This window comes from Zea mays, chromosome 4 (genome assembly GCF_902167145.1).
Source record: "Zea mays cultivar B73 chromosome 4, Zm-B73-REFERENCE-NAM-5.0, whole genome shotgun sequence".
NCBI classification, from domain to species: Eukaryota; Viridiplantae; Streptophyta; class Magnoliopsida; order Poales; family Poaceae; genus Zea; species Zea mays.
This window is the reverse complement of record NC_050099.1, coordinates 211,951,688-211,979,384: the sequence shown is the minus strand read 5'-3', so window position 1 is coordinate 211,979,384 and position 27,697 is coordinate 211,951,688. Positions and strand designations below refer to the sequence as shown.

At 45.5% G+C, this 27,697-nt stretch overlaps 1 protein-coding gene across 1 annotated transcript; it reads right to left on the bottom strand.

Annotated features, from left to right (window-relative positions):
• Positions 1-428: 428 nt before the first annotated feature.
• On the bottom strand, positions 429-26,304 carry LOC100285992 (nucleotide binding protein). The gene is made up of 11 exons (NM_001158880.2): positions 25,869-26,304; positions 25,099-25,410; positions 24,899-25,007; positions 24,693-24,816; positions 15,690-15,777; positions 15,517-15,600; positions 13,967-14,063; positions 13,782-13,869; positions 2,026-2,131; positions 1,783-1,875; positions 429-1,332 (listed from the first exon to the last, which is right to left on the bottom strand). The coding sequence occupies exons 1-11, from the start codon at positions 26,025-26,027 to the stop codon at positions 895-897; spliced, it is 1,698 nt and encodes a 565-aa protein (NP_001152352.2). The 5' UTR covers positions 26,028-26,304; the 3' UTR covers positions 429-894.
• Positions 26,305-27,697: the final 1,393 nt, after the last annotated feature.

Below are 27,697 nucleotides of genomic sequence, written 5' to 3'. Positions count from 1 at the left end.
TAACAGAACAAAAAGAATTGGTAGTATCAGCTTAGGAATCTTACAGAATTTATATAGAAATTTCATAAGGAAAAAAATGCAAGATTACAATGGAATCCCACAATCTTTGACTTAGTTTTGTGCAAACTCACATCCCAAAAATATATTACTGCTAACTTTATGGGGAGTCAAGCTATCTTTATAATATAAACAAGTATATTAAAAAACAATTACAATTTATTTTTTCACAATTGGTAATCTACTCATCATAGGCCTGTTTCCTGCACATCATGCACATGGTTATGCAAAACACTATAGACTATATTGTTTGTAGAGTGAAGCATGAAATAGATGATGAGATAGAAGATAGAACAGAGATATTTCCTGCATTGCCTAAACAGACGATGAAAAAGTGAGGGTGACGTAATGCATAGGAAATTGGATAAATATAAGAAATGAATTCTGAATTGCTGTATAACGTATAAACTTAAGTAGCGTTTACAGCAGTTAGTGTGCCCCGACAAAAACCAAATATTGCCTGACTGAGGAAAAAATACTGTTCTCACGCGGGAATCTATCGGCTGCCCACCTGACTGCACCAAAGAAACAAATAATATCAAACCAGTAAGCTTGTAATATTTCATCTTATGGCAATGTCTGTATATGTACAGGAGCAAGTTCTGTTATTTTCTTTCGCCAACATTGATGGCAACAATGACACTTCTGTAACTAGAAACGTTGCCGATGAAGCAGGATAAGAAATGGCTAACAAAAATGCTAGCAAAGCCTCTTCAATCCTTTACTGCAAGCCTTCCCAAGCTACTCTGCTCCGTTTAACCTCAAGTTAGTAACAAAAGATAGATGAATGGCCATGGCCAAGCGAGCATGATAAAAATGCTAGCAAAGCCTCTTCAATCATGTGAAAAGAACAGATGGCGGTTGCTTGAAGCTGGAGCTGAAAGCACCTGCTTTATTTGACGATGTTAACATCTTATCCTTAGCAGTGGCACTGCCTATAACCTGTTCAGAAGAATCTGGCTGCTGGTTGTTTTCACTATGGATGGGTCGTGCCCAAATTTTGATTAGCCCCTCACGGCATATAGTGACAATTGATTCACTGGTGAATTCCAAGCCAGATAGGGGATCTACATGTACCCGGTGTGCAACGAGAGGTGAGAGCTTCGGCACATCTCGCATCCGTGGAGAGGGTTGGAGAACACCGGTTGGAGGGCATGCATTATCCCAGTGTGCAGAAGGGCTTCCACTACTGAATGTCGGTGACCCACCGGAAGGATGGCGTAGAGGGACAGCAATCTCGTCCAATGCCAGATCCCAGAGAAGCAGTTGGGTATCCTAAGTGCAAGGAAAAGTGAAAAGGTATCATTGCTAGTATTATGTCCAATAATCATACCAGGTAAAAGGCTATAGCACATCCTATGTTCAAGAAACAATCACAAAATATGAAGTTATACCACAGATTAATTAATTACTGAAGAATAGTTTGAAACCCAATTTTACCAACAAATACAGAGGAGTGAGCACCAAGCGACCAAAAGGACAGCAGGAACATGCTCTCTTTCTAGCACCAGGTGTGTGCAACACAAACTAGTGTAAGAGTACGACAACTAGCAAGAACCATAAATTATAGATATTAATAGCATTTTCAATTTCTTCTCAGTATTCAGAAGCTCAGAAAGTAAAAGGAAAAATTGTGATTAATACTTGTTGTCATGATTCAGATACTACAGTAAAAACATATAAGAAAAACTCGAGATTGAAAAATATTACATCAACTTTAGTTACCTGTCCAACTGACCCAAAGCGATACATGACATTTTCTTCAGTTTCATCTGAATTTGGTTGGGACCAACACGGATCAAAAGAAACTGCACTAACCTGTATAATTGCAAATTAATTGGGACCAATACGGATCAAAAGAAACTGTGCTAACCTGTATAATCGCAAATTAATTTGACTCAAAATGCAAGTTTCAATTAAAAATGCCTATGTGATGATAGCCAAAAACAATTGTAAGGATAATATCACCCATGAATTATGCCCTTCACCCCATGCAACTATCTTTCTGTCATCCATGCTCCATACTTGCACAAGATCATCTTCACCACCCGATAACAAATATTTGCCATCCGCACTGTAACAGACATCACAACAAACTAATTAGCACCTTCCATATTCCAATTCACAAAAGTGCAGAGAGAATAATACCCGACTCAGACATGCAATGGTCAGTATGCATAAATTAGTCAATGCATTCAAAAGCTAAGATGTTAGCAGAAAAGGTTTGAGTATGGAACTCGTTGAAGAAATATGCATGTATCAAATATTGAAAACCGAGTAGTAGCTTGGTTTTTTAGTACTCCACTTGAGATGATGGACACTATGCTCAATCAGAGGATCACCAGCTTGTGGGTACCCTCCCTGAGTAACTGGGTTTCAGTGATTTCAAGAGTACCAAAGATTCACCCCACATGCTACCGTTCTATCACAAGTTCACAACCCCAACTCAACACCACCCCATTGCAAGCCCTTCCCTCCCATTCATTCCATCCCACCCTAAAGCCATCAACTTCAGCCTTCCCCTGCCTCTTTTCCTATTACTATCGTGCAATCGCGTCTTAAGATCCACTACACACCAGTGCTCCGGGAGGTCTCCGTTGGACACATCTAAACCATCTCAACTGGTGTCGGACAAGCTTTTCTTCGAATGATCTTACCCCTAGCCTATCACGTCGTTCTGGACTCAATCGCTTCTTGTATGGCCACAAATCCAACACAACATATACATTTTCATAACACTTACTGAACATGTCGCCTTTTTGTAGGTCAACATTATGAACCAGATAGCAGGTCTAATCGTCATCCTATAAAACTTGCCTTTTAACTGTGGTACCCTCTTGTCACATAGAACGCTATGTTGTTGCATAATCTAGCTCGGTTTATTTATTTCCTCCTTAGTTGATTTATTAGTTTCCATTTTTAGCTAATCGATAATTGATCGAATAGTTCTCTTTCTTAGCTAATTGATTGCTGATTGGTGCTATAATTTATGGCTATGAGCCTTTGTAATTGTTTATATAATAGATCAATAGAATAAACCTATTGTGGTGGTCTAGTTTGGCAGCACAAAAAAAGTGTGTTCTTCCAGTGTTCGTGTTGAGTTTTGTGAGCATTTGAGTGATCTAGGGATCATCTTCTTCGTCTCCAACAAGACACATCGACGAGTTGAAGGCTACAACTGGTATCAGAGTCGTTATCGCTGTCAGGGTCGTGCTTGCAGTCAGCAGCGCGAACAAACTGCCTCACCACTGCGTCGTCGTCAGAAAACGAAGAGCGACTTTGGCAATGGCGGCCGCGGTCTGGTGATCCATCTATTCGTGAGGGAGAGTGGCAGCAATGGCAGTACCCGCTGCTGACCACGACCAACTACTAATGGGCGGCGCTCATGAAGTTGAAGCTACAAGCTAGAGGCACATGGATGGCAATGGATGTCAGTAACACTGACTACATTGACGATCGCAATGCACTGGAGGCCATTGCCCTCAGGGTACCACTACAGATGCAAGGGGCAATCGCGAGAAAGGCGACCACCAAGATCGTGTGGGACGCACTCAAGAAAAGCATCTCGACGTGGATGGAGTGCGCCAAGCAAAGGTCAATGCGAATTTGACTTGCTTAGGTTCAAGGACATTGAATTTGTTGACGAATTCGGCATGCGTATCACCGACCTAGTCAATTAGCCAGAGGCCTTCGATGCCAGGTGCCAGGAACTAAAGATGGTGCGTAAATTCCCATAGGTCACTCTACCAAGGCATTTGCATATCATGATGGCAATTGAAACCCTTCTCGATCTCGATACACTATCTCTAGAGGAGTTGATCGGGAGGCTCAAGGCGATGGAAGAACGGTACGATCTTGATTGCAGCAGCAATGGCAGATCCTTAGCTGGCATGGCCAAGGGTGAATTGGTGGCACATGTTGTGTCGCGACTCCCAACTCTCCGTTAGTAAAAGCTCAGGCAACAATCAAACGTCGTCAGGTATGAGTCATGGGCGTGGTGGCGAGCGCAGCAAAGACGATGGAAGCTCGAGGCCACCACGGAGCACCGGTGGCAATGGAAAGGGGAAGCAGATACCTAGCGACAAATGTAAGGGCTAGTTTTGGAAGCAAGGGGAGTCAAACCTAGGGAGAGAAAACCTTCCATAAATAACTAAATGTCTTATTCCAATGACACCCCCTTGGATTGCGCACCCTAGGAGAAGACAGGGATCTCAAGGGGATTTGAGTTTCCAAACTAGTCCTCAGTAATGTGGCAAAAAAGGCATTGGGCTTAGAACGTTGCAAGAGGGACGAGCAGGCCCACGCTACCTAGGCTGGGGAAGAGCCTAGTGAAGGGACATTGACTGATCATGGCACAAACTAAAGAGGAGGCGAGCAAGGGTTCATCGATGCAGCCGTCTTCCCCAATTCATCATTCTCGATATATATCACATCGCCAGGAGCTGGAGATGAACTCACCGTCCAAATCAAGGGTAGAGGCAGCACGTGATGGACGTTTCCGAGGAAGAGCTAGAGCCTATGGCGCTCATGGCTTTGAAGACCGCCAGTGAGACAAAGCCACCCCTCACAAACGTGGTCGCCACCCCGACACTAAAGATCCACCTTGATGAGTGTTAGATGATGGTAGGAATAAAGGATCGATTGATTGAGAGGAAATACATGTACATATATATAGGAGAGGAGGTGAGACAAAAGGAAATCTCCTAAATGGTAAGGATCATGATTGATCCTAACCAGTAATCCTCTCCCCCAAATCTCTCTATTAATATATATCCTATCCTAACATGCCAGTGCCCTAGGCGCATGTGCCCTATATAGCAGGTCGTCTAACACCCCTCCCTGCAGTCTTAACATAGCAAATGCTGAGACTAGATCTAAACTCATGGAACACCGAGGAGGGGAGGCCCTTCGTGAAGATGTCGGTGAACTGTGATGTTGTTGGAACATGGAGAACGCGGACTTGCCCGATGGCGACCTCGCGGACAAAGTGAAGATCAATCTCCACATGCTTGGTTCGTTGATGTTGAACGGGGTTGGTGGAGAGGTAGACAACGGTGATGTTGTCGTAGTAGACAAGAGTGCACTGGGACGGTGGGCGATGGAGCTCGTAAAGCAACTAGCGCAGCAAAGTCGTTTCAAGACTCCATTGGCAATGGCACGGTATTCAGCCTCGAGGCTGGAGCGGGAGACAACCGTTTGGTGCTTTGCAGACCAGGACACCAAGTTGTCACCCAGGAACACTACATAGCCTGATGTAGAGCAACGAGTGTCCGGACATCATGCCCAATCAACATTAGTGTAGACGACGAGGTCGAAGCTGAACGAACGGTGGAGGCGTAGACCATAGTCGGAGGGTCGGAGGTGCCCTGAAGATGGTGCAGAATGCGCTTGATGGCCGTCAGATGAGGCTCCCAAGGATCGTGCATATGAAGGTATATCTGTTGCAGAACGCAGGCGATGTCAAGCCAGGTGAATGTCAAGTACTGAAGAGCACCAGCTATGTTGCGGAACTAGGAGACGTCCTGGACTGGAGGCCCTAAATGAGCAGCAAGCTTCGACTGAAGATCGACCAGAGTCATACACGGTTTGCAGTTAGCCATGGCGACCCGCTTGATGACATCTAGCGTGTAGGTGCGCTGATGAAGAAACATGCCATCGGGATGTCACTCAACAATGATGCCAAGGAAATGGTGAAGCGACACAAGGTCCATTGCAAATTCCCGCTGCAAGGCAGTTATAGTGTGGAGCAGGAGATCAACAGCGGAGGCGGTCAAAATGATGTCATCAACATAAAGCAACAGACATCGTGTTGAACCACGATAGAAGATGAATAGCAAGGTGTCTGACTTGGGTTCAACATATCCCAATGATATCAGATAGGTGACAAACCGGTTCTACCAAGCCCGAGGTGCCTGCTTGAGTCTGTACAAGGACTTGTGGAGGTGGCAGATCAGGTCAGGGCAGGATCAGCGAACCCCGTAGCTGACTGATGTAGTGTCCTGTGCAGAAAGGCATTCTTCACGTCAAGCTATTGAATAGGCCAGTCATGAGTTGCAGCCAGGGCGAGCACCGTGTGTACGATGGCCGATTTTACAACCGGGCTAAAAGTCTCATCGTAGGCGACCTGGAGGGGTATCACCGGCGCAAGCAATGCAGCTGTGTGCTCGAACCTGGAGGGGTACTCCGGCGTAGGCAAGAGAGCTGACGTGGTGGTAGTTGTCTCACATAAAAAACCAGGTTGTTTAGATTGGATATGGCTGCAAACGGAAAGTAGTCCTCATCAAAGACCACATGGCAGGAGATAATCATGTGTTTGGAAGAGAGATCAAGACACCGGTAGCATTTGTCATCGGAGGAGTAGCCGAGGAACAAACACCGGGTGGATCGAGGGGCAAGCTTATGTGGAGCAGAAGCGACTGTGTTAGGATAACACGTGCAATCCAAAACACACAGGTAGTCGTACGAATTTGCTGCACCAAATAGCACGACGTGAGGATAGGCAGCGCTGATCGTCTTTGTGGGGAGGCGGTTCAGCAGTGGTAGTGTGGAGTCCCTCAACGCAATGTCCTCCGAGAAAAAGATCCTAGATAAGCAATGAGTGAATGACATTATTGATGAAATGAATAATACGCTCGGCTTTACCATTCTTCTGAGGGGGTGTGCAAGGACAAGACATTTACAGTTGGGTACCTTTGAAGAGCAGAAAGGTCCGGATAGATGAATTATCAAATTCACGCCCATTGTCGCATTGGATTGCTTTGACAATGCAGCTGAACTGAGTAGTAAAATAAGCAAAGAAATTGGACAGGGTAGTGAAAGTGTCGGATTTAAGTTTCGAAGGAAAAGTCCAAAGATAATGAGTAAAATCATCTAGAAGGACAAGATATCACTTATAACCTGACACTCACAATCGGAGAGGTCCAAAGATCCGGATGCAATAAGTCAAAGGCATGAACAACACGACTTGACAAAGGCTAAAATGGTAATCTGGTATGTTTGCCCAACTGGCAAGCATGACAAATCTCATGTTTATTGCTAGTATAGGAAATAAAAGATGAGCAGTCGCAGCGTGTACAGAGGATCGGTGCTATTTGACCTAGCAATCACATTCCTAGTGGAAAGATCCTTTACAGATAAACCAAATGGGTCAAACTCCATAGAACACCAATTACCAGTGGTAAATCGACGAACAGAAAGAGGACTTTGAATAATATTAGGAGCCAATAAAATGTTGTTAAGATAAATGGTCCATGAATGACCGAGTCACCTACTAAGGTAACCGAGAGGGTGGAACTATTTCCAACAACGATCGGAGAAAGATTAGCAGAGTTTGAAGGACGGAAGGTGGAGATTTTAATAGCTAATGGAGTGATGTGGTGTGAAGCACTGAAGTTGGCGACCCAATCATCTGTTGCAGTATTGGACGATTGAAGCGTCACGGTGCTAAACGAGTTGGCGAGGGACTACTGATCCCAGAAGAAGCCGCTCCAAAGCCCCCAGTTTGGGGAAGGCACAGGAGCCAAAGGGGGGCAGCCTACTGGTACAAGGGTTGTTGTCTAGGAACAAGTCCGGGAGGGCCGTAAAAGCTGGGCGTGGCCACAAAGGCATGTGGACGCTGTAGCATGGGTGGCACTAGGCCGAGATACTTGGCAATGTGCCCTGCCAGGGGTGGAAGTACGTCGGCCATGGGATCGATCCCTTGTTGTCAGTGCCTCTGGCGCCTGGAGGAGGCATGGCAGGGGTGTTGGTGGATCCGCCACGACCGCCATTGTGGTCGTTCCATCGTTGTTGCCGCTGTTGCGGCGATTGTTCCCCTTGTTGCAGCCGTTCCCGGAATTGATACTGCCATCACCGTTGTCGACACTAGAACAGGACGGCGTAGAAGATGGCGGCTTCGAGCCTGGACGTGGAGACCGGCAATGACAGTCGCCTCATAGGAGGCATCGGGTGGGGCATCCGAGCTCAAGGAAGACGGTAGCAATCGTTTGGCGGAAGCGGTCTTCCGTTCTAGGTCGGCGGCGGCGGCATGCTCCTCCTCAAGGAGCTGGCGAGTGGCCTAAACCTGTTGGCATCAGCGCTCTTCTCTTCCACGGCGAGCAACTCGTCGAGGCGCTGCTTGAGAACAACAATGTCCAATTCCGGCACCATGACGATGACGGGTGGTGACAAGTCGAAAGGGGGCGGCAGCGACAAGGTGGCGGCGCCCAGGTGGCAGCGACAGCCTGGAGAGGCAGAGATGGTGGCGGCGGCCACGACCAGTGGTGGCAGTGGCGACCCTAGGGGATGACGACGACGGTCTGGAGAGGCAGAGGTGGTGGTGGCAGACCTAGGGAGGCGGCGGCCAAGGGTGTGGCGGTTGTGTAGAGGGCAACCAAGAAGCGAAAGCGAAAAAATGGGATCGATTACCATGTTAGATGATGGTAGGAATAATGGATTGATTGATTGAGAGGAAATACATGTACATATATATAGGGGGGAGGTGAGACAAAAGGAAATCTCCTAAATGGTAAGGATCATGGTTGATCCTGACAAGTAATCCTCTCCCCCAAATATCTCTCTATCAATCTATATCCTATCCTACTATACTGAGACAACTCTATACATGGCAGCGCCCTAGGCGCATGTGCCCTGTATAGCAGGTCTAGGAATGAGAACTGGTTGTTCAGCCAGCTCAGAGGAAGGCCGGTGGCGGGAACACGCACTAGATCCTTGACATCGATGCGATGAACCACATGATGTAGGAGTGCATGGCCTTCTCTAAGCTCAACATCAATGTTTGTGGGACCGTTCGGTTCGGCGATGGCTCCATGGTCGCCATCGAGGGTCGTGACACTGTCCTCTTTAAGTGCAAGAGCGATGAGCACCATGTGCTAGTTCGTGTCTACTTCATCCCCCAATGGATAGCAAGCATCGTTAGCCTAGGTCAGCTCGATGAGGATGGCCACAAGGTCCTACGAGAATGGCGTTCTCAAGATTTGGGACCAACGCCGACGGTTGCTGGTCAAGATGCTGTATTTAGCAAGTCGCCTTTATGTCCTCGACATCAACATCGCTCAGCCCATGTGCCTCACCTCTAGAAGCTCAGAGGTGGCCTAGCAATGGCATGCTAGGTTCGGACAAATCATGTTCCATAGGCTCATGGAGCTATGTAAACTACGACCGATCAACCACGCCAACCAAGTCTACGAGAGTTGATTGGCCAAGAAAGCAACAACAACGTCTGTTCCCTGCGGCCAGCAAGTACCGTGTGCCTCATTTGCTTGACCTGGTGCACGCGGACTTGTGTGGTCCAATCACCCCGATGACGCCTAGAAGGAAGTTGTTCCTCCTCGTCGACGATGAGTCGTTTCATGTGGCTCATGTTGCTGGCGTCAAAGAACTAGGTTGCAGCGGCCATCATCCAACTCTAGGCACGCTCAGAACAGACCACAGTGGCGAGTCCACAACGCACACGTTCAATAACTACAACACCAAGCACGACATCCAACATCATCTCACCATGTCGTACACGCCACAGCAAAACGACATAGAGAGACACAACCAAACGATGTTTGGCAAGACCAGAACGTGCTGAAGGCCAAGGGGATGTCAGGCCGGTTATGGGGAGAGGAGGTTGCCACAGTCGTCTTCATACTCGGTTGGTCACCGATGAGGAGTGTTGAATGGAAGACATCTTACGAAGCCTAGTATGATACCAAGTGGCCGATTCACTTCCTTTGTACTTTTGGGTGTGTGGCCCATGTGAAGGTTGTTGGAAAGCACCAATAGAAGTTGGATGACCGAAATACAACCATGGTGTTCATTGGGTCCTTGCTCAGGTCAAAGGCATATAGGTTCTACAATCCTGACACCGGACAAGTGGTCATCTCATGTGACGTGGTGTTTGAAGAAGAAAAGGTGTGGGACTAGAGCAGTGTCGACGGGTTAGTGCAACAGGAGCATAACCATTCCACATCGAGTTCTCAATGATGTCGCTTCGAGGCACAGACATCGCCTAACCAGAATAGGAAGATGTGGAAGACAGCATCCACATCGGGTACAAGCGACGTGGTTCCTACGCCGGTCTCATTAGGGCGCACAAGTGGCCAAACATTAGCGTCAGGCTCACCAAGGACGCCAAAACAGGCGACACATTTGCACCAGTGCTTGATATACCTCAAGCAATGGTCGATACACCATCATCGACGCAGATGAAGTTTATGTCACCACTTGACACTACTCTAGACCTCAACGCCAACCACGACGATGGGACACCTCTCCGACTCAGAATGTTGGACAATGTGCTCGAGCTGGTGGAAATTCATGGCATGGTAGAACATTCATGGTGGATGAGACTTGCTCCTTACCACTTGTGATGATGAACTGGCCATGTTCGAGGAGGCTCGAGGCATTAGCCGATGGCGCAAGGCGATGATAAAGATAGCATCCATTGAGGAGAACAAGATGTGGGTTCTTGTTGACCTTCCTCCAGGCCATCGCCTAATTGGTCTAAAGTGGTGTACAAATTGAAGCACGATGAGCAGGGTGTTGCCATCAAACATAGGCTCAGATTGTCGCTAAGGGGTACATCCAACAACCGAGGATAGACTACGACGAGGTGTTTGCTCTGGTCGGACGAATGGAATTTGTGCAGATGCTACTTGATAGAGGGTCTAGTTTAGGCATCACATGGATGTCAAATCAGCATTCCTAAATGGCGAACTAAAGGAGGTGTACGCCCAAGCAAGAGCCGAGCTTTGTTGCTACTAAGCACGAATCGAAGGTCCTACGACTAAAGGTGTTGTATGAACTTTGTCAAGCGCCACGAGCGTGGAACTCGAAGCTGCATAGCAACCTACGTGAACTCAATTTCACCATGTGTGTCAACGAGCATGGGAAGTACACCAAGGTCGTCACAGCATCACGTGTGGTGGTCGAGGTCTATGTCGATGACCTGACCATCACTGAAGCAAGGTCGACGGACATCGATGCATTAAAGGAGCAGATGTGTCGTTTGTTCTGAATGAGCAACCATTGTCTCTTATCCTTCTATCTCAGGCTGGAGATCAAGCCAGGGCACGACTCCATCATGTTGAGGCAAGCGACGTACGCTCGCAAGCTGTTGGAGAAGGCCACCATGGGGAATTATAACCCATGCCACACGCCAATGGAGGTCCAACTAAAGCTCTCGACGAAGAGCTTAACACTAGAGGTTGATGCGACGATGTAGAAGTTTGGTAGGGACGTTTGCAATCAGTTTTGTGAGCTGGTTCATGGAGAGACCGCGGCAAGAGGCAAGAGCATCTAGGTGCCATTAAGCACATTTTGTGCTACATCGTTGGCACAGTCGACTACAACCTTGTCTACCCCAAGCACTACAACACTGACATCAAGTTGACGGGCTACATGCAGTACACGAACAACAACTTGGGGGAGACATCGATGAGAGAAGCATCATCAACGTTATCTTCCTAGGAGACATGCATGTGTCTTAGTTGTCTTAAAAACAAAAGACCACCCGTGACCCTCTCAGCTTGTGAATCAGAGTATATGGCAGGCGCGCTGAAGCATGCCAGGTTGTGTGGCTCATGAGGCTGCTGGAGGACATCACCAACGGCGAAGTACAGCCGCCGCTGCTAAAAATCGACAATCAGTCCACATTTGCACTTCGCAAGAACCTTGCTCTTCATGATCGAAGTAAGCACATCGACACTAAATTCCATCTCATTCATGAATGTGTCAAGAATAGGAAGATTTGTGTGGATCATGTGAGTACTGAAGAACAGCTTGCAGACATTCTAACGAAGTCAATTGGGCGTGCACAGTTCGCTGAAATTCGTGGCAAGATCGGCATCGTCAAAGTCAAATAAATCGAGACAGACTTAGGAGAGATTGTTGTGTAATCCAACTTGGTTTTTATTTGTTTCCTTCTTAGTTGATTGACCAGTTTCCTTTCTTAGCTAATTGCAATGTTTTCAAGTCGTCCGACTAATCGCGATTAGTCGAACTAGTCGGTGGACTGGCAACGATTAGGGTCACCAAGGCGATTAGTACAACAAGAATTCTGGTCGTCCGACTAGTCAACGACTAGTCATCTGACTAGGGAAAGGACAACTAGTTTGGACCTGCCTTTGGTGATGGCTATTCGGCTTTTGCAGTTGGGGTTTTTATTGGGCCACAATTTGCTTTGTGGGCTTTAGGGTTGACACTTGAGAATTAGATAGACACTCAGGCAAAATATACTCCCGCCCACGCACAGCCCTTCCAGGCCCTTCTCCTGCTCACTCACAACCGTCAGGGCACAAGCAGGACCTAGAGCCGCCATCGGGAGCCACCAGGCGTCGTCGCCCCAACAGAGGAGACGTCGGCCACGCCCAAGACAGAATCGACCGCCGCCCCCGCCTACGAGTCCAAGACAAAGCCAAAGTGTCGTACGCCACCCAAGGAGGAGTCCCTCTCCCCCTCTTACCCTGTGCAGCACTGCCGCACAAGGAGTTGTTGTCCTACCCTTACCCTAACCCTATGTAGCACTGCAGTAGTCCTCTCCTAAGATGAGCACATCGTCTGATGGTCAGTACTCAGCTTCTGCTTTCTCTCCTAAGATGATCAGCTCGACTAGGGTCGTAGTCAACCTAGTCGACGACTAATCGCGACTAATCGACCGGCCGGTCCCTATATGACTAGGTTCGACTAGACGACTTGAAAACATTGACTAATTGATAGTTGATTGATTAGTTTCCTTTCTTAGCTAATTGATAGCTAATTGGATAGTTTCCTTTCTTAGCTAATTGGTTGCTGATTGGTGCTGTAATTTATGGTTGAGCCTTTGTAATTGTTTATATAACAGATCAATAGAATACACCTATGGTAGTCGTGTAGTTTGGTGGTACAAAAAACTCAGTGTGTTCTTCTAGTGTTCGTGTTAAGTTTTGTGGGCATATGAGTGATACAGGGATCATCTTTTTCATCACCAAAAAGGCACGCCAACAACAAATTGAAGGCTACATATGCTTGGCGCCACGCCACTTCATCCATCGTGCTTTGATTCTGTGGCTAACATCTTCATCAATATTCTTGTGTCTTTGTAGCATTGGGTCCTAAATAACCAAAAGATATCCATCTTGGGCACTACTTGACTCCAAACTAACATCTCCTTTCTCATATGTAGTAGTGTCGAACTCACATCTCATATAATCATGAATTGTTCAAATAATAGACATCTTGCATCTGATATAGTTGTATTTGATTCCATATTGTGATATTGTTTCCTTTAAGATTTATTGATTCTGTATGTTAGGAAGAAGAAAAAACCAGCAGGTGCACCAACTATCTTGCCCATAGCCTGCTATACACTATCCATTCTAAAACTCCATACATTATGCTCATGTAATTTTAGATGCAAAAATTGGGCAATGGTACTAATTTTGAGCTTTGACACACATCTCATAACTAAGAAGATTCACTAGGTAAAATGACTCAATGACCAAAAGATTGGAATAGGTTTGCTATATAGTGATTCACATATTACTCATCAGTCATCAGGACTACACAAGTTAAAAATGTATACAACCTAAAAGTCGGACAATAATACAACTGATGCAATACAGCATCGGTAGAACTATACACGGTCATATTTTCATATCTGTCAGACTTGGACATGTAAAAATACTTCAGTTCTGTGAAACCTATGGCGAAATAGGTGGCAGACCATATCTAAGTAGGAAAACATGTCATTGGCAACTTACCTCCAAGAGCAACACAACAGTGCACCATAGTAACTTTTCCCACCAAATATTAGTTGTTCTTTCGTGAAGTCAAATACTCTTAAATAACCTGCATAAGATAAGGTTGTTTTAGTGCAATATAGAACTTTTCCAGCAGCTAAACCTCACAAAGCTGTCGATTCTCATTCTTGGGCAGAGAAATTTACCATCTCGCCCAACAGTTGCCAAGTAAGCACCATCCGGTGAAAAGGAAATGCCATTGATTGCACCTTGACAGATGTGCCACCTTGCAATTGGATTGCCCTGCAGTGTAATTTTGAACCGCAGAATGAATCATAGCAGTCATAACATTAGAACTCAATGATGTTAAAGAATTACCAATCAAGGGCATGGTTAATGACTTGATTCTCTTGCCCACCCCTACCTAGCCTTGCCTAGCAATGTAGAGGAGAAAAACACATGAAGCTTTGTTTGGTTTGAATTTAGGCAAGGTGAGGATTCCCTTGCTTTTGAGGTAGAGCCAGATTGGCTCTCCTAGCCTAGCAAGGTGTGTCTTGCCTAAAGCTGTCTTCGCTGGATCATGTAAAATAGAGGATGTGACACTGTAGATGGCACTGTTGGGAGAGTGAGGTTTGAAATAGGGGTTGAGATAGTGGATGTGATAGGGGAGCTGCTGGAGACAGCCTAACCTTGCCAAGCAAGGAAAGTGAGCAAGTTTGTGCAAGACAACCAAACATACCTAAACGCTCATAGGCATTATGCAAATTTTGTCATAATGACAGCAATGGTAACTGTTTCCCACATTTATATATTTCCAGTATGACCTGCTGTAATTTCAGTACTATCTGATAGTTGGTATTAACCCCCCCCCCCCCCCCCCCCCACCTCAATTTTTTAAAACCTTGTAGATCTCCTTTGGAACAAAGAAAAAGTAGGGATATTTCAGAGGATTGAAATCCGATAGAAAATTTTCCTATGTGGTCCTGCAAATCCTATAAAATTCATATGAAATGACCTATTGTAGTGAGATTTTGGAGGATTTCTAACCCAAGGAAAACTTCCAGTATGACCTGCTATAAAATTCATATGAATGACCTCTTGGAAATTTTCCTTTGTGTCTACCTCTCTTCTCTAGTTGCTGTGTTCTTTCTATTTGCATCCAAATGCTATATAAGAAATTTTCCTGCGTTTTAATTTCTGTAGAATTGCAAGTGTCAAGCAGCTCTATTCCTACGTTTTTCCGATTCCTACATTTCACCAATCCTACATTCCAAAGAAGCCTAAGGATCATTTAGTGTTAAGTATAGAAAAAATGAAATTTTGGTTGGACTAAAACAATCATGTTGGCCTCTGTGTCGAATCGGTCCAGTCCCGTCCTCCTTAAATTTTGGTTTTTTTCCCATGAATTGTCCTGTGTCCGCCACTGGTATTAACTGATATCATCATAGAAGTAAAGGACACTGATAGAATGGTCAAGCCAAGGATACCCAAGTTTATGCTTTAATGTCAAATGCCAAGAGGCAAGAATGCAGCCAACACCAGCGCACATTTGTGACTGTCAGGTACTTATGGATTATGATAGATATTTTGGTACATGTCAGCTACAAAGAGAGGGCAATAGAGTGTTGCAGAAAGGCACTTGTCTCCATAATAAACTTCAAGAAAAAATTACTAATACCCTGGAATAAATTATGGAACATGCATAGTCATCTCAATGCAATTTTTAGTAAAAGAGAGATCATGTGGCGTGAGATACCTTACTCGACTTTGCATGTGAAATTAGCACCTGGCTTTGATCCTTAACAGTTGGAAATGTCCAATCAGTATTTCCATCCTTGAACTGAATGTACAAAACGAAACTTATCAGCAAAGTAAACTTAACAAAGTTTGATTAATTCATACAAAGTTCCATGAGCATTAAGGGCTCACTTTGTCATACACATACAGATTCCCATCAGCATGACTAACAACAAAAATTCCTTCACGCTCCGGAACCCATGCAACACAGGTGCACTGACTGCAATAGATTGATGTCCAAAGATCAATATGCATACTTACAATTTCATAACTATGTAAAGAAAAGCATCCATCTATACCACAGAAATAGTATCTTCTGTTTTAACTGCACCATTGTAGTTGCCTTCGAACTAAGAAAATAAGTTCAAGTAAACTCTCCCAAAAAATGATAAGGAAAAATCCATTCAAATATCTAGACAGCAGGCCTGGCACATAATCAAGAAGTCATCCTTAGTTCAACCGCCATAGTGATTACAGGTATGCATGCATGCTAACTAAAATGCTTCCCTATAGATCTTGCTCCCTCCATTCTCTTTTATAAGGCCCGATTTAACATGACACTGTCTCCAAATTACAATTTGACCATTTATTTATTTTATTTTGTATTGTTTATACTTATAAACTTATGATAATTGGATAGTACATTTAATTGCAAATCTAACGATATCAAGTTAAAGATTATGATCATAGTTATCAAGGGTAAGGCGACATAAGGCGCCGGACCCCCTTTTTACCTTTTAGGCAGTAAATCGTAAGGCGAGGGCGCGAGGCAACGCCTTAAATCTTAATTATATAGTGATATAAAAAAATTAGACCAAATATTATTTATATATCACTAATTCGAAATTAATAATCAAGCTAGCACAACCGTAAGACCTAGTAGACCTATTTCAGCATAGTAGAAGAAAGAAACAGGAAAAAAGAAAAAGAAAAAAGTAAACAGGCCACAACCAGTCAGCCCAACCAACCCAGCCCAACACACTTGTTTTAGGGTTAAAACTTCTAACAAACTCTCTCTCGGCTACAGCCGCCAGCATCTCTCTCCCTCCCCATCAGTTCTCCTTCCTCTGACTCCCATGTTCCAGCCGCCACCACCTCTCCCCTGCAGCTCTCCTCCCTCCTCGCACCTGCCGCCCTTGCTTGCCCTGCTGGATGCGTTGCCCTTGCTTGCCTCTGTTGGACACGCCGCCTTGCCCCTTGGCCTGCTGGACGCGCCGGCACGCCGCCCTGTCTCTTGTTCACACTTCCATAGCCCTGCTGGCCACGTCGCCTTGCACCTTGACCACAGCAGCAAGCGCGCACCCGCCTGCCTGCTCGCGCCGGTGCCGCCCACAGGAAACTGCAGTGGAGCCGTCGCCGCCCTGCTCCTTTACCCTTATCCAGTTAAGGCGACGCCTCAGGAGCTTTTCATGGACACCATAGCGAACAAAGCAACGCCTTATTCCTAAGGTGGATGCCTTAGTCCGACGGCTGAGGCGAGGTAGACGCCCCAGCATGTACGCTTGCCTTACCACCTAAGCATCGCCAAAGCGACGCTTAGGCGACGCCTTAATAACCATGATTATGATAAGCGAAAGAGCCTCTAGCTGAGTTGGTTAGGTGGTCTGAGTAGCACTCTAGTCCTAGGTTCGACTTCCTGTGGGATTGAATTTCAGGTTGGGGTTAAAAAAGACACTTGTTGCTTCCCTTGGTCGGCATGAGTAAACCAACCTATGGTGGGCGGGCCCTCGTGTAAGAAGTTGGTAGTGTGGGTTGGGCCTCAAAGCACGGGTCAAGGCCTGTAACACCCCGTCCACTCCTGGACCGGCGATACTTACTCCTAGCAGCCCTCTAGGACCATATATCATTCCCACAGAACAACACGAGTCTTTTGTGTGCACTTTGTCCTCACTGGTGCGCACCCGGGAAAACATCCCGGTCGGTCACCCATCCCAAGATTTCTTTAGGCCAAGCACGCTTAACCTGGAGGTTCTTTCGAGACAGCCTTCCGAAAAAGAAGATGCACCTTATTGATATGAGTACTCTATTAATTTTATTAAGCCTTGGGCTAGGATGGTGACCATCCACTGGGGCCAGGATATCAGAATCCACCCCCCTTAGAAGACTGACGTTCTCATCAGTCAACCTCAAGCCAGGAACCTCCCCTCTTGGCCACATCTGTGTGTCTAGTGTCGTCATATGCTATGCCTTGTGACCACTCCGAGCCCACATGCGCCATGTGCCATATACCCGAACCACTAGCCCACACACACCCGTGAAACCGCGAGGGTCGGCTCTGATACCATTTGTAACACCTCGTCCATTCCTGGACCGGCGGCACTTACTCCTGGCAGCCCTCTAGGACCATATATCATCCCCACAGACCAACACGAGTTTTTTGTGTGCACTTTATCCTCACTCGTGCGCACCCGAAAAAACTTTACGATCGGTCACCCATCCCAAGATTTCTCCAGGCCAAGCACGCTTAACCTGGAGGTTCTTTCGAGACAGCCTTCCAAAAAAAAAGATGCACCTTGTTGATATGAGTACTCTATTAATTCTATTAAGTCTTGGGCCAGGATATCACCATCCACTGGGGCCAGGATATCAGAATGGTCGAACCATAGGGGTCGGCATCCCCATGTATGAGGGGGCTAGCTTTCGTGGCTTTTCTCGAGATCGGACTTCGGTTGAGCTCATCTTAGTGAAATACCTTGAGGGCAGTCTTTACCCCACCGACCGAGTTTTTTTTAACAATATCTTTTTTTTCTCGAACACGCAGGAGAACTGCGCATCACTATATTGAAAGAGAGAAAGGTCTGAAATGGACCAAAGTACAATGCCAATACAGGCAAAAAATAAAAAGGAAAAACAGTACAGCCTCATGCACTAGGAATAGCCCTGACCCTAGCAAATGCAGCCGCGAAAGGGCCTCTAGCTGAGTTGGTTAGGTGGTCTGAGTAGCACTCCTCAGGTCCTGGGTTCGACTCCCCGTGGGAGCGAATTTCAGGCTGTGGTTAAAAAAATCCCCTCGTCTGTCCCACGCCAAAGCACAGGTCTAAGGCTCAGCCTCGGTCGTGGTCGTTCTCACATGGGCTTCGATGCCGCTGTGTATGGGTGGGGCAGGGGTTCGGGGGTTTTCTTGACCTGTGTGAGAAGGTCTTCTTCTTAATACAATGCCCGGGGGCTGTCTTACCCCCCGCAGGTCAAGTTTTTTTTTAGCAAATGCAGCCAGAAGTCCGAGACTCTCGAGCTGCTTCGCACCAGCCATACACCAGCACTCCACCTCATCCAAGAAAAGCCTCTGAATGGTGCTCAATGAAGGGTTGACACCATCAAATACTGCCTTATTGCGATGCAACCATAAACACCAGGACCCCAGGATAATGAGGCTATGAATACCTTTTCTGATTTGCTTGGGGACTCTCCTTTGCACCTTGTCCCACCAATCCACAAAAGAGCCCGCCTCTCTAGTAGGCGTAAGATGGCCCATCCTCAAAGCTGAAAATATAACATGCCAAAATTGTCTAGCAAAACTGCAAGAGCACAAGAGGTGCAAGATAGTTTCCTGCTCTTGATCACATAATGGACAAACCACCGGGTGCGGTAGTCCTTTCCTCTGAAGTCTATCAGCAATCCAACATTTATTCCTTATTGCCAGCCAAACAAAAAATTTGCATTTGGGGGGTGCCCACGACTTCCACACCCATTTCCATGGCTGGAAAGAAATAGCTCCCATAAACAACGCCGAATAACAAGATTTTGAGGAGAATACTCCAGAGCTCGAGTGCACCCACACATGTCTGTCCTCCTCCTGATTAAGCACCACTCCACTTAAAGCATCCCACAGCTGCAAATACTGTTGTAGACCAATCAAAGATAAAGGATTCGCGATATCGCAAACCCATTGCCAATTATGCAACGCCTGAGCAACAGTTCTCGAATTAAATGGCCTGCTACTCAACATACTTACAACTTCAGGGGCAAAATCTTGTATCCTCTGCCCATTCAACCATCTGTCCGACCAGAAAAAAGTATTGGTCCCATTCCCAACAACAGAGACCACCGAAGATTTAAAAAATTGTCTAACTTGCTGCTGCACGGGGATACTCAAACCAAGCCACGGCCGAGTTGGATCAGTCTTCTCTAACCAGAGCCACTTAGCCTGCAGTGCCCAACTCTTCAATTGCAAATTAGGAACACCAAGACCCCCTAAACTTAGTGGCCTTGTCACAATTTCCCAGGGAACAATACAACTTCCACCATTCACCTCCTTTCGCCCTTTCCAAAGAAACCCTCTTCGAATCTTGTCAATTGATTTAATAACCCATTTGGGAATTTTAATGGCAATAAGGAGATAAATCGGGATGGCCGATAAGACAAACCGCACCTATGTTGTCCTCCCGGCCAGGTTCAATAAACGAGCCTTCCAGTTAGGGAGTCTGTCTGCAATTTTATCTATCCACAACTTAAGATCTTTTCGCTTCAGCTTCCTGTCTGAAATTGGCAGACCCAAGTAAGAACAAGGAAATGAGGCCAAACTGCACCTCAGCACATTGCAGCCCTCTTGAACCACATGCTCCTCACATCTAATAGGAATAGCATAACTCTTATTCATATTAGTAACCAATCCGAAGGCCGACCCAAAACAATTCAGAATCAATCTAACGCATTTCAGATCATCCTCAATGGGTTTAACAAAAAGGACCACATCATCAGCATAGATAGAAAGCCTGTTACGGACTCCTGCCCCTTCCAAACTATGCAGCAATCCCCTACATTCAGCAGCCCTAAAAAGACTGCTAAGCACGTCCATGATCAGCACAAACAGCATAGGGGAGAGAGGGTCTCCCTGACGAAGACCTCTCCGATGCTTTATATGGATTCCAGGAAACTCATTCAATAACACTTGCGTAGAAGATGAAGCCAGCAGATTTGAAATCAAATTGCGCCAAATAGGACCGAAACCCAGGTGAGATAAAACTTCAAGAAAAGCCCACGAAACCGAGTCAAAGGCCTTGGATAGGTCTAGCTTCAGAAACAGGCTATCAACCTTTCTCTTGTGAAGGGATTTGATCGATTGTTGGACACCAACATAAAATTATCATGAATCGATCTTCCTCTGATAAAAGCACTTTGATTAGATTCTACCAATTCATGCAGACGAGGGCCCAAACGGTTAGCGAGTAATTTTGTGACCAACTTAGCAACACTATGAATTAGGCTAATTGGCCTGAAATCACCAGCCGACGAAGCGTCCATCTTTTTAGGAATCAAAATAATGTAGGAGGAATTCAGTTGTCCCAATCTCTGAACATTGCCCTGGTGGATGATAGCCAGAGCCGCCAGCAGATCCACCTTAATGATATTCCAACAAGATTTATAGAACCTCCCTGTAAACCCATCAGGCCCTAGAGCCTTATCAGACGGAAGGCACGCAATAGTGTCTAACACTTCTCTCTCTGAGAAGGGGCACTCAAGATCGTTGAGATCCACGGCCTCTCTGTGACAACTCGACAGATTAATAGTGCTTTGCCTCTGAAAATCAGCACCCAAAAGACCGGAAAAAAAACCATCTAGCACCTCCTGCATATCCTCATGGTTAGAGACCACTCTTCCCTCTTCCTCTAGATATGAAATGAAATTTCTTTTCTTCCTGAAACGAGCCTGCATATGAAAGAATTTAGTATTTGCATCCCCCTCTTTTAGGTACTTAATCCTGGACCTCAAACGTGCAATTGTTCTTTCCATATAAGCATAAACAAAACAATGTTGCTTCAGCTTTCCTAGCAGCCAAAACTCATCTCCTGACAAAACTCTATTGTCCTGTGCTGATTCCAACCTATGGCATCACCTCTCTAGCAAGACCCAACTGGTTTCTCACATTACCCACCTCTCTATGCCCCCAGGACTGCAGATGTTTAGCAAGCCTTCTGATCTTTTGGGACAGCCTTTCCAAAGGGCAGGTTGCCAACATTGGCTGATTCCAGGAATCAGCCACCACCTCATTGAAACCAGGGAGCTTGGGCCAGAAACCTTCAAAGTGAAATCTGCGCTTCCCTTTACAATCCTCTCGAAATTTGAGGGTTAAAGGGCAATGATCAGAGCAAACAGAGGCGTTGCTATACAGAAGACAATCAGGAAAAAACTCCTCCCAACTAGTAGTGCAAAAAACATGATCAAGCTTCACAAGGGTGGGTTCCTGTCTCTGGTTCGACCAAGTAAATTTTCTGCCAATCAAAGGAACTTCTTTCAGCTCCATGGAGTTAATTAGGCTCCTGAAATTACCCATCAAAGTCCTATTGATGTTGGAGTTATTTTTATCCTCGAGCTTGAAGATCAAATTAAAATCGCCACATAATAGCCATGGTCCAACACAAACATCTCTAATCTCCCGTAATTCCTACAGGAAAGAAAGCTTGAGACTGTCCTGATGAGGCCCATACACTCCTGTGAACCACCAAGCAGCACCATACTCATCCTGGAATTGAACTGAGACCGAATAATTTTTTATAATAGACGCAACCGAGGAGAAAGATCCATCACGCCAAGCAATCAGCACTCCCCCCTGGATCCCTGAGCTGGTTTAAATACGAAGTTACTGAAACCAGCCCCAAGGATGGAGAGGATATCAAAATCTGAAATGTTACTTAATTTGGTTTCCTGATGAGACCAACCAGCAAAAAGGCCTAACATTGCCCCACAAGAGGCACCTGCCATCCAAAAAGCGCAGCAACTGCAGCAATATGGCTACTAGAGAGCCCATTTTCGAATAGCCTTGCATATCCGTTGGCATCATCAAGAGAGATGTTCTCCATTTCATCACAAAAACCCAATTGTCTACAGACCTGGGCAGCAGAACTAGAACCCAGCTCTGGAGGAAACTTGGCCACTCTCCTGCTACGCCTGGGAATGAAATTAGCAGGCACAGTCCTCCTCCTATTGGTGATTCAAGGAGGTGGCAGCAAACTATTAATCGGTTTAGTTACATCATTCTTGAACTCTTGCAGCTGTGATGAAAGCACACTCTCCTCATCCTGAACTGGCTCTAGAACAAGCTTCTTTCTCCTGGAATAAACCTTGAGGCTGGGAGTATCATCCTTCCAACCATGAATCATCTTGCTGAGAAAAACCGAAGACAATCTGTTCAGAGGTTCAACAGTCCAAATATTTCCTTGCACAGAAACCCCAAACTGAGTATTCACATCACTCTGACCGGAAGGACCTCAGTCACCTGATTCCCAGAACCAGGCGGTGCAGCTGACATAGATAGAACAGTAGACACCAGCTGAACAACAGGCTCACTAGTAACAGTGCCAACAAGAACCCCAGGAGCCTCCACCCCATCAACCGAGACCAACGGGAGAGAATGGGCGTCAACTGGATCCCAGTCCACGTCCTGAGCAGTGGAGTCAGGAGATCCAGGAGCTACCACCTCATCAACCGCTAAAACCGGGAGAGAATGGGCATCAACTGGGAAAGAAACCACCGAGTCAGAGGCAAGTTTGTATTATAGTAGTTACAAATTATTAACCAAATTATTGGTCAAAGTTTTTAAAGTTTGAATTTTGATATGTGTGTGTGCCTCATAAAAGATAATGGAGGGAGTAACTAGGAAAGGAAGTTACAAGACCACCTAGGTTCAGCATTTCATGCAGTAAGAAAAAAGCTAATCTGCAAGCTATCCAGGGAGCTGCATCAAGATACTTAGAACCATAATGTGGTAACCTACTGAGCTAAAATTCCCTCAACAATTCCAGGACTGAGGGTTCTGAAAACTGTTGGAAGATCCCCCCCACTGTGTCATAAAAGGACATTCTGGGGTTTTTTTTCAAAAGGTAGACATGGAGACCACAATTCCATATTGTATCATTAGAGGATTCTAAACCAATCTAAAATGGCAGCAGCCAAGCCTGCCCAGGTGGCACACTGGTGCTCAACACCACCCCTCCAGCCTGGTCAGTTGAGGATCAAGTGCTAAGTGGCCAGAGACCTAGCGGTTTTTAAAACGCTTACAAGATATAGAGGAATCAGGATATCCCAAGTCACAGCTTTCCCATATTTATTATCCAATATATAAAGTAGGCAGCATTGAGGAAGCTCATGCATTACGATTTTTATTTACACAGATGATGAAGGATAAATGTTTTGCTGATGTTGATTGATGTTTCATCAAAAGTAGCTAACTAAATAGACATAAATCCTTTTCATTATCCACCGTATCTTACAACTGAAGAATGATAGCGCAAACATAAAAGATCGTTCGAAACCAGCAACAAAAGATACCCAAAACAACTATAGTGGCATGATTTCATGACATTCAAAATACAAGGCCTACAAAGGCCTATAATATGTGTTGACATCACAAATCGCCAAAGGAAAAATCATAACCATAAATGAGACTACCTCATAAATTGCACTGTATGCATGCATGCTCCTCCCACTTTTAGTTAGGTGATCATGTTCTAACCTCTAAAGATAATGGGTGGTTCAGTAAAAATTTGGGTCCTTCTTGAAACTGTCTAAATCTCACAAAAAAAATACAAACTTCAAATATTTAACATGAATGATAACTTGTTAGGTCACGTACAAGAGGACCAAATAGCTTCCAAATATTTGGCCATCACTGATTTCAAGAACACCTTTCTAAATTATGTTGTAGATATGTTTCTACAATGATTGTCCAGGTTAAAATTTTGATCAACTTCATAACTGAAGGTTTACACAGTGACCCTTCCAGTTTAAATTTTGATCAACTTTATAAATGACAGTTTCCACAAAAAAACTAACCCAAAATATAATGAAGTTGTCACTTCACATCTAGGGCGTTATGTTTGTCTTCGCTGATGCATGCACTACAAGTTATAAGTCGAGAACTTAGTATTTTCCATGCATATGGGTCATCATTAATTTTGCCAGCATCTCAGCAAACTTTAACGGATCACAGTGTACTGCATCTTGGACACAATTGCATCATACATTAACTGATGCTACCCAGATTCAGTTTTTATCAACTTGTATAACTCGCAGAACCACTAACATATCAAGAAATAAATATTTAATACTTGTAAGGTAACGGTCAGACAAATTTGCCGAACTTATTAAAATGGAAACAGACACGTCGCTTTTAAATTAAACAGTAAAATGAAAACATGCCTGCTGGCAGCGCCACCTTGACTTGGATCTTTATCTTTGTCTTTGTCTTTATTAACAAAATGCTGGTATGAAACAGGCTTCTTTCCAGGATCTTGCAACTGATGCCTCAGTGACATTGAATAGACTGTAGAACGAATAAAAAAATCATGCACGATTCTTTGACTAATAAGCATAAACCTTTCCTAATTATGAACCATTTGACATACCATCTCCTGAGAACACCCCAATGAGCAGATCATGTCCATCCTTGGCCTCTGGGTCAAATGCATGGCAAAGCGGGTTTGAGCTGCTGAAGTGGATGGACTTTATTGGATCCTGATGCAATTACCACGTGATCAGAGAACCACAGGATACCAAAGTTACAAACAACTTAACATGCATGCATGCACAAGAGAAAAGGAGCTACTTTGTCATGTGAGTTGAGATCACTGATGAAGAGCGTATCCGCAGTATTGAATATGATGTATGAGCCCTTTCCATCGTAGTTCGCCATGCCTTGCGATCCACTTGCACTAGTTGACACACCAATACCTCCACCCATGCGGCTGCTTCCTGAGACAGCCCTGCTGGTACCATTGCTCCCGAAGCTAAGTGTCCGGCTACCATTCCCAGTGCCAAGCAGTCTCGCAGCTGCAGACCGCATCCCACTACCAGCACTTGGTGTTGAAGGCGTGGAACCCTGGCCTGCTGGCTTCTCCTTCAAATATGCCACCGTCATCTGGCACCATCAGCAACAAATAATTGATAACTGCATGAAGGATGTGTAATTTACACGCACAACAGAACCAGAAATCACAAATCCCTGAAAACACTTGAGCAAATATTTTGACCTATGCTATTAGATATCTAGAATTAGCAAAAAGAAGCCTGTGTGTCATTTGTATTTTTATTTTCTAGAATGCTAACTCGAAATATATGCAAGGACTATCCAAACATGAAACATCAGGCACTAATCTATGCTGCGCCTAGAAACTTCTGAATATCTTCCGCATGACAAATCGAACTTCCAGCGCATCTATAATGACTTATCCAGATACCGCACTCCGCACCTGATCAGGCCAAGTCAACATAAAATCACAAATCCCAACCCATTCCAACCCCGCCATCCAATTCCCCATCCATACGGCGCATCGACCCCTCTAGCTACCATTACACGAACGACGGCGTCCTTGCTACCTGGGCGACGGTCTTGCCGTTGTGGTTGTAGTGCACGACGGCGGGGGAGTGCGTCTTCTCGTACTGCAGCTTGTGCCGCCCCTCGGGGGTCTTGAAGTAAGTCTTCAACCCACCGGCCCCCGCGCTTGCCCCGCCGCCCGATCCCGCCACAGACGCCATGGCCCCCCGCGGGCGATCGGACCACCGCAATGCTCACTCACTGACCTCGCGCGTGCGCAGACAGACGAGACCAGGTAAGCGATCACCGGTTCATGCCCCCGCCGGTGACAGGAGGGGTAGGGTTTTGGAGGCGAGGGGAGGCGTTGCTCGGATTGGGGATGAGACGGCGGTGGATGCGGGAGAGAACGGAGTCTCGGACTCGGAGGAGCAATCGGAGAGAAACGAGTTGATTATTGCGAACTGTGTCGATAGAGAAATCCATATGGCATCGGGACGAAAAAGGAAGAAAGTTTGGGCTATAGAATGATATAGAAAAATTTTGGATGTGGAATATTAATCCATGGTATTGAAATGAAATTTAGTTACAATTCTATTGTGTTCAATACTAAAAGATATGGAATTGAAATTGTGTTCAATACTAAATAATCCATGGTATTGAAATGAAATTTAGTTACAATTCTATTGTATGGATATCATTGAATTGGAGTTTGAAATTGTAATACCTAAATTGTAAAACATATAAAAAGAGTTGATCTCGTTACATATTTTATCATATACTCATTATATCATTGGAATAATCATAATTAAAGTAAATAATTAAATAAAGTCACATCAATAATCCATGCATCATGTTATAATTATTTGTGTGTGTATTTAATAATGATAATAACAATATCAATAGAGATATTTTAATGACCAAATTTGGATTTAATCTAGTTTGTAAATTAGAAAATTTGAAATAACATAGGAAAAAGGAAAGAGAGAAATGCTATACAAAACAAATTAAATTTATAAATAAATTCATCCCATACTGGTATGATTAAATTGCACATTTAACCTGAGGACAAATTTGTCACAAAACTTGAATTTAAATTGGAATTGAAGTTTGAATTTGGAAGAAAAGAAAAGGAAATAGAAAAAAACAGAAAAAGGAAAAAGGAGGGAATTACCTGCGTCCTAGGCCAATTTTCCCCTGCGCTCGGCCCATCAAGCGAATGCGCGCCACCCATCAGCAGTACTGCGCCGACAGGTGGGCCCCGCCAGTCGGTCATGCGCGTGCCTGCTTCTCTCGCTGAACCGCGCGCTGTCGACTGGGCCTCAGTTTTCAACCACTTGCGCTGGGAAGGACTCGCGCACCATGTGCCGCTGTGGAGTGGGGCCAGTGCATCAGGGTGTTCGTCAACAACCTCGTCGTATTCTGCGGGCGCTGTTGCGGTCTTGGCGGCTAGTGGCGTTGAACTCAAGACCGTCCCCGCACGCTCATAAGAGATCCAGCCGCAACCTCCCTCTCCTCTCCTCCTCAGGTCTGCGTGCGCCGACAACCACCACATCATCTGGACGCCTCATCGTGGGTGAAGAGGACACCTGCGATCAGCACCGCCGTTGCATACTTTGCCCCATGGCCTTGCTATCGTCGGATTGGGGTCAGCCGACACCAAGGAAGCCTGCACGGAGAAGTCCCTGCGCGTCGGGCGCTTAGACTCGGCCAATTCCATGACGACGACCTAACCGGACCTGCGAATTCGTCGCCCGCCGTCGCCGTGACTGTCCGCATAGTGTTGAGGGGTAAGTACGCATCCATCACGTTCGTCTAGCGTAGCGCATCATGTGGCACTTATTGAATCGACGTTTAGCGCGTTATTCCAATGATCTGGGCAGCCGGTCATGGC